Genomic DNA, 7,141 nt, shown 5'->3' on the forward strand with positions numbered 1-7,141 from the left:
CAGGAAGATGAGGTGCTGGAGAGAAGATGAGGCGGCGCTGAATGTGCTTGCTAATTCCACATCCGCAGAGGCGGCAGTCAACGCTGAACAGACGCAGGACGACCCGGCTGCAGCCCGACGAGCGGCCCGTAACCGTCAAGCAAGGACCCGGAGAGCGCAGGAGCGCGCGGAGCAGCTGGGCGACGTGGAATTGGCGTCGGCGTTCAGGCAATTGTATGGTCCAACAGCCAGCGATGCGATATCATCAATACCGGCAGCAGTGCCTTTGCTATTGGAGGCAACAACAACAGTAGACCCTACACCAGTAACAGCAGCCGTAGCGGTAGCAGAAGCAGCAACAGCAACATCACCGGTAGCACCAAGATTAGCAGCTGAGGTTGCATCCTCTCCAGCAACCACCGGAATGGCGCCGCCGTTATCACCAATTCTCTCTCCCAGAAGGTCGGAGACAAGCGCAATGGCAGGCCAGAGCGCATATGCTCCCCGACAGACAACAGAATGGTCGCGCAGTGTCTTCTGCATAGAAGCTGGAGCGTCGTCGCCAGCGACAACGAGAAATGGAGAGAACCCGACGACAGCGGCAGCGGAGGGCGAGGGACAGTCAGGCCGTCACGATTCCTTTTTCGCCATTACCATCCGACGAAATACAAGAAAAGAGATCTACTCTAACGGCAGAAGAGGAGGCTGCTATCAGCATGCAGGCTACGTCAGGGCGCTAAGCAACCTGCCGTATGTAGGGTAGCTTACAAAAGCTAGGGATCTCAGGGATCTCAGGAAGGGCTAAGATCTCAGGGATCTATTTTTGATAAATACAGCTAATCAGTACACAAATCGATATTTGAAGACGGTATTCCGATTCACAATTTAAACAAAACTATTCAGAAAACCTTACCACATATATAGTGGAATGCATAAAAAACAGGTATCTTATTTATGACGGCCTTCATTGCAAACACTTTCTTAGCATAAAAACAACATCAAAACAGAAATAAAACAAAATACAACACAAATATCGCAATAAACCGAACAAAAGTAATATATCATGCTTCTCCTAACCTTTCAAAACCCTCAAAACTAGGCCGGCATTGCGTTTTCCATAACCAATCTATTACCAATCTATTACGGGGTATCTATTTTACCCCGTCTTTCCCTACCATCACTTAGCTGTAATACAAACAAACAGCCCTACAGTGCCTAACATTAGGCGCAACTGAAACCATACATGGTGTTGCGATTTCGCCGACTTCATTGACTTTAATACATTCAACGTTCCGTTTCGACATTAAATCTTTTAAGGCTAGAGTGGAGGAAACATTGATATGTCAGGTTATGCATGAATTTAATACTGTTTTAGCTTCAACAAACTCTCCCAAAAAGCAAACAAAAATATTACTGTTCTAATTTTTTTATTTTATATTACATTAAGTACACTCATTTCCTCCTTCTTTCTTAAGTTCTAATACTACGCCTGCGCCTTAAATGAGAGTGTGCGCAAGGATCCAGCCACGGTGCGACGAGATGCGTGCGTAAACGTCCGGATAGCCCTCACCGCACGGAATGCCCCACGAAACGATGCCGTGCAGTTCGGCACCGTGGATCAGTGGGCTGCCCGCATCACCGAGGCACGTGCCCTGGCCGACCGGGCTGCTGCTGCACAGCGTCGAATCGTAGATCCGTGCGTTGTACGGATCAGCGAACCGTGCGCGGCATTCCAGCTGCGAGATCACGTTCACCGCAATGTACTGCAAGTTGTCCGGGAACTGAGGGTTGGAGAACTGCAAAGCACAAAAGCAAAAGTGAAGATTTGTGGTTAGCGTCACATCGTGTTGTGAGCTATCTACAACGCTTGACTTACTTCGGTACGACCCCAACCGGACACAAGGGCTCCGTAGGCCACGTTAATGTTGTACGAGCCAAGCTGCACACCCTGCACGGCATCACTCAGCACCATCTGCTGTGCCACACGTGCCACCGCAACGTCGTTGGCCAGCGTGGCCGATGCAAAGTTGGGATGGATGACGATGCGTCGCAAACCAAGATTGAAGCCTCCCTGGCTCAGCCGGTAGGCTCCCACCATGACGCGCGTGTCCGCAGTCGAACGGCCAAACAGGCACGAAGCGGCCGTAATGACCCACTGCTGGTTCAGCACGGCACCGCCACAGATGTGCATACCGTCCAGCGTGCGGAACGAGGCCTGATACGGGAAGTCTCCATCGCGCGCGTAAGTGCCACCGACGATCCGACCCTTCCACTGCTGGTAGAGCGGATCCGAAGTAGCCGACTCACCACTGACGGCCACCGCCAGGAAGCAGACGATTAGTGCAGCAGCTGCTTTGCGATACATTTTGCGGACGCACACGTTCCCACGATACTAACGAACCGGCGATCGAGCTAACAATTGTTCTTCAGTGACATGTGATGGTGGATTTTTATACCAAAAAAGCCAAAGCAACTGGATGGTCGAACGGCTTATCGCGGATGATAATGGTGGGCAACCGGTGGCCGCACCAATAGCCAGCCATTTGGCATTAGACAGATCAGCTCGATAACGTCTTCTACACAGCTCGGTTTATCGCTCCTCGTCGCAAACTGATGAATGTAAACCAAACTTTATCACCCATTCCCAATGCAGCGCGAATGTTACGCTCGAAAATTCTCGTCTCACCCTTGCCGACATTCCTACGCCGTTACATTTTAACCCTCTAAAGCGCATTTACAAGCAAGATAGTGGCGCAGTTTCCCGCCACAACACGCCACGAGCGCCGTGGATGCAGGTGTCCATTACGGATTAATCAATGCAATTAGCAACCGTGCCTAATCTTTTGGCTTTCAATTAAGCTTATCATGCGAACGATTGCAAAAGTGTTGCAAAAAATAAAAAGGATTATCAAAACCGCAAGCTCATTCGACATCAAAGAAAAACACGAACACTCGAAACACAGACGATTAGATAATCAATCACCGAGCCGCAAACATTCACATCATGTCTGGGAGTTATTTTTAGAGCAAGTTTACAATTGGCAGAATCGTATTCCATCTGCCTCCTCGTGGATGGTGACTGCGCGTAATAGATAAGTACTTACAATTATGTATGTATTGATAACTGGCACACTTTAGCTCCGCCATAAGTAAACAAAATGCAACCATTTTGTAATGGTTTTCATCGATATCATGCAGTATCGAAAATGGGCAACTAATTCAACAGCCGAATAGAATTGTTATCAATTGTTGAGTGCTGTGATAAATATTATTCGAACCCGTTGTCGGCCCGTCGTTTATACCGTTATCATTCACGAGCAGCAGCTGTTTTTAATGAGCAGTATTAAAATTAATATGCGTTTGCATGATGTCACCTGTTTTATTCTTTTCGGGCTATCTATGTTTTTAATAGAAAATATCAGCAATAAAACAAAAGCATTCTTATGTATGTACGTTTACAGTGTTTTGGTCTGTAAGGCACAAATTATAACAGTGTGCATCAGTATTTGCCTCTAACGTACGACTTATTGACAATCAACATTGACTCTATTAAAACTCATCATTAATGCATAAAGGTCGGGCGACATTGTCCGTACTCGCTAGTGTAATTCTTGTGAACCAGTGTGTGAACCAAAAAGTGTTTTGGGCTGGGGAGACTATAATTTTATCCAACGATGTATTTTTTCATTCCTGAAGATACGTGACAAATTAGAAAACTACAATGAATCTTTACAAATAAGCTACTAATTATGTATCCTTAATTTAAATAATATACATAATTTAAGAATATACAGCCTAACAAATGCCGCAAAACATTTAAAATAATATGATACACTAGTAGTAAACAAACGTTGCTTTAAAGACAAATATTGATGACAAAGAGGCAATAATTGGTGACTTAAATGCAAATTCAGCTGTAATGAATAATTTTTAACGTTAAAAATACGTTTATAATTTTAACGAAGCTTTAATGCGTTGACCAACACAACATCGCAGTTCTTTTGGAAGCGCACCTTAGCAACGTTGCTACCAGAATCAAGATGGCGCTACAGCGCTAAACAACGTTTCTTTATCGCCATTTAGGCGTGAAGCTAGCAGTTACACCAGGGATCTCCAAACTTTTGAGTCCGCGGGCCACATTGGTTCGTAAATTTAGTTGCTGAAGGCCATTTACGCGCTACTTTTGGTAATGAGAACGTTTAAATCTTGTTTTGACAAGAAAATACTTACTGAATATTTTAAAGTTCTGCATTTTTCTTCTATAGTAACTTGATTTTTGTCTTAGTTTAGACGCGGACCGTAGTTTGGAGACCACTGAGTCACACTAAAAGAAGTTTCACTTCATCGTTCAATATTTTGTTGTGTTATGTTCAAAACGTTCCGTATGTTCTGTATACCTGATTAGATTTTTGTAAATTTTGGTAGCTGCTCATGGTAGTTGAACGAATGAATATTAGATTAGAATATTAGAAGAGAAAGAGGAAAAGCAGTAGCAATACAAACGCGATATAATCAATAACGGTTGGATAAGAACACAAAAAAGACTAGGCCCTTGAGGTCCCAAGCTATAAAGAACACAATCTGCATAAAGAACTGCTCCCAGTTGATGCTTACTTATCTACTCAAAACGTATAGTTGTACTTTTGATTTCCTTTACAAGTAGCTTTCCACGTTACACAAGATGCAACGCGTATGCTTTACAAGTTATTTTTGCTTATATTTTCTAAGCTAGAACTTTACTTTCTTGCATTATTTATAATACACTGTAATAGAATTTTTGGAGTTCTTGTCTTAACCTAATTATCCTATCTTAAACTATTTTTTAACCTAATTTTCCCTACACCTAAAGTTATGTTGGGGCGATTTCACGTACACTGCCCTGTATCTAGAAAGTCTACATTTTTCTATTAGCATCACCTGTATTGTTTGGCGATGTAACCTTGTACATGTTCCCTAAGCCAGACAACCGTAAATTACTGCAGTTTGGATGATTTGCTTGAAGACAGCTCACTTGTTTTAAATGGAAAGCTTGGACCTACCCGATATCAGTGGGTTTAAACTCATTAAGAGAGTTTGAGAACCTATCCGTGGGAGTGCATCTTGCTATCCAATGTGAGGCCCAAATATTTCACTCTGCTAGTCCATTCGACCAGAAGACCGTTAATCTCCCAGTTGTTGCTGTTGGTGTCTTGCAACATTAAAGATTTTGTTGTTTTTTGGGACATCGTTGAAGATTTTGTAAATGGAAGAGATGAAGTATAATCCCACTACCATTAGTACAGCACCCAGTAACACCTTTTATGTCAAAGATGCCTTTTTTCCGATAGTTGATAGATGAAGAATGTGTGCAGGATCGATTTCACTCACAAGTAATCCTACAGCAAACAAATCACACAATGATGAATGGTTCTTTCTCTATGCCAAATTGTCTCCACACGCGTTGCATTTTCAAAAGTAAAAACTCTTTTAATTATCCTATCCAACCAGTGCCAAATTCATATCATCACAATCACACGGGGTTTTTTTTTTCCTTCTGCCAAGCGACGATCGCTTAGACAGCGTTGGCATTGATCCAGCCGACGAAGGACGAGACGCGAGCGAACACGTCGGGCATGCCGAGACCGCACGGGATACCCCACGAGACAATACCGTGGAGGGCACCGCCCTGCACCAGCGGGCCGCCGGAGTCACCCATGCACATGCCCTGGCCGGACGGGCTCAGCGTGCAGACGGTCGAGTCGAAGACGCGGCCAGCGTTGGCAGTGGTGTGACGGTTGCGGCAGTCAGCCAGCGTGATGATCTGGGTGTTCAGGAACTGGAGATGGTTCGGGATACCGACGTTGGCCTGTTGGTCATTCAAAAGAACAAAAAAGTGAGTTAACATTCCAGATCTTCACCCAGCCAGCCAAGCCCAAGAACTGTCGGACTTACTCCAAGCTGACCCCAGCCGGAAGCGACGGCTCCACCACCGGTGACGAAGTTCGTTCCGAGGGCGATCGGCTGCACAGCGGCAGTGTACGTGATGAAGGTGGCGGTCTGCACCAGCGACACATCGTTGGCCAGCGTGTTGGCGTTGTAGTTCGGATGGTTGACGATGCGGGCCGTGCTGTGCGCAATGCCGCCACCGTTCAGGAAGATAGCACCGACCACCGAGATGGTGTTGGCGGTGGTACGGCCGACCGTGCAGTGAGCAGCCGACAGCACGTAGCGGTTGTTAATGATCGAGCCACCGCAGAAGTGCGAGTTGCCGGAGGAGCGCAGCGACACCTGGTACGGGAACTGGTTCGTTCCAGCGTTCTGGCCACCAACGATACGGCCGGCCCATTCGTAGTACTCGGGCGACAGTACTGTATTGGGGAGAAGAGGAACGTTGATGAGGACACCCGTACACTGCCTAGGAGGCGATCTTTTCCTACTTCAAACACATGGAACACTACTACGTACCGTTGCCGAGGGCCGTTGCGGCCAGACAGATGGTCAGCAGAACGCTAAGACGGAACATTTTGTGGAGACGGTTAGACGACGGATGGTCCTCTCGGTAGCCGAGCGGGGGCATTTTATATCGGGCGGAACCCGATGGTTACGACGCCGAACAAAAAAAAGCCCCTGATCGACTCGAGCCGCGTCACGCTGCCTGATAATCTAGGCGATAGTGAAACGTCCGAGGATTTTCGAAAGTGTGTGTGTTTGGATTTGATTTATTGTGCTTCAACGTATCAAGCCCAGCGTGATAAGGATAAAATAAGACGATAAGGGCAATCGCAAGGGAAGTCTCATTTTGCAACAATTAAGCGTTCAAATATAACGATCAGTTGGTAAAAAGTAAAGAAAATGTTTACACTTGTGTTCTGTTTGTACTGTCCGTTGTAGCTCCATTTCATTTTTTTTCTTTTTCTCCATTTCTTCCGCCCACATCCACCAGTAATCAATTCTAGCCCATCGTCAAACCGACAAACGCCATCCTGAGACACGCGATATCACACTCCAGATAATAACCCATTTATAGATATCAATTACGGGAATAACCAGACCAGGAGGTGTACATGTCGGTTACATCGCCGTGCTCGTGGCTCGTGGGCAGACCTTGTCAATGAACCGTGGCTAGCATTACGCGCAACGTCACGGCCTCTGCCAAACCGCTTGTTAGCTGTTCAAACTAAGG

The 7,141-nt window shown here is 45.9% G+C and overlaps 2 protein-coding genes across 2 annotated transcripts; both read right to left on the bottom strand.

Annotated features, from left to right (window-relative positions):
• Window positions 1–1,389: 1,389 nt before the first annotated feature.
• LOC121599195 (chymotrypsin-2-like) lies at window positions 1,390–2,413 on the bottom strand. Its single transcript, XM_041926810.1, has 2 exons — window positions 1,856–2,413; window positions 1,390–1,775 (listed from the first exon to the last, which is right to left on the bottom strand). Exons 1-2 carry the CDS (start codon window positions 2,342–2,344, stop codon window positions 1,476–1,478), a joined length of 789 nt encoding a protein of 262 aa, XP_041782744.1. The 5' UTR covers window positions 2,345–2,413; the 3' UTR covers window positions 1,390–1,475.
• Window positions 2,414–5,424: 3,011 nt separating this feature from the next.
• On the bottom strand, window positions 5,425–6,550 carry LOC121600175 (chymotrypsin-2-like). Its single transcript, XM_041928519.1, has 3 exons — window positions 6,424–6,550; window positions 5,911–6,326; window positions 5,425–5,824 (listed from the first exon to the last, which is right to left on the bottom strand). The coding sequence occupies exons 1-3, from the start codon at window positions 6,533–6,535 to the stop codon at window positions 5,531–5,533; spliced, it is 822 nt and encodes a 273-aa protein (XP_041784453.1). The 5' UTR covers window positions 6,536–6,550; the 3' UTR covers window positions 5,425–5,530.
• Window positions 6,551–7,141: the final 591 nt, after the last annotated feature.

The sequence above is a fragment of the Anopheles merus genome, chromosome 3L (assembly GCF_017562075.2).
Source record: "Anopheles merus strain MAF chromosome 3L, AmerM5.1, whole genome shotgun sequence".
Lineage (NCBI taxonomy): Eukaryota > Metazoa > Arthropoda > Insecta > Diptera > Culicidae > Anopheles > Anopheles merus.

Excerpts from the sequence above, each read along its gene's own strand:
- LOC121600175 (XM_041928519.1), bottom strand. The coding sequence starts at position 6,535 with ATGCCCCCGCTCGGCTACCGAGAGGACCATCCGTCGTCTAACCGTCTC. Across the intron at positions 6,327-6,423 it reads CGCAACGGCCCTCGGCAACG|TACTGTCGCCCGAGTACTAC; the intron begins GTACGTAGTAGT and ends TCCCCAATACAG. Across the intron at positions 5,825-5,910 it reads CCGGCTGGGGTCAGCTTGGA|GCCAACGTCGGTATCCCGAA; the intron begins GTAAGTCCGACA and ends AATGACCAACAG.
- LOC121599195 (XM_041926810.1), bottom strand. The coding sequence starts at position 2,344 with ATGTATCGCAAAGCAGCTGCTGCACTAATCGTCTGCTTCCTGGCGGTG. Across the intron at positions 1,776-1,855 it reads CCGGTTGGGGTCGTACCGAA|TTCTCCAACCCTCAGTTCCC; the intron begins GTAAGTCAAGCG and ends TGTGCTTTGCAG.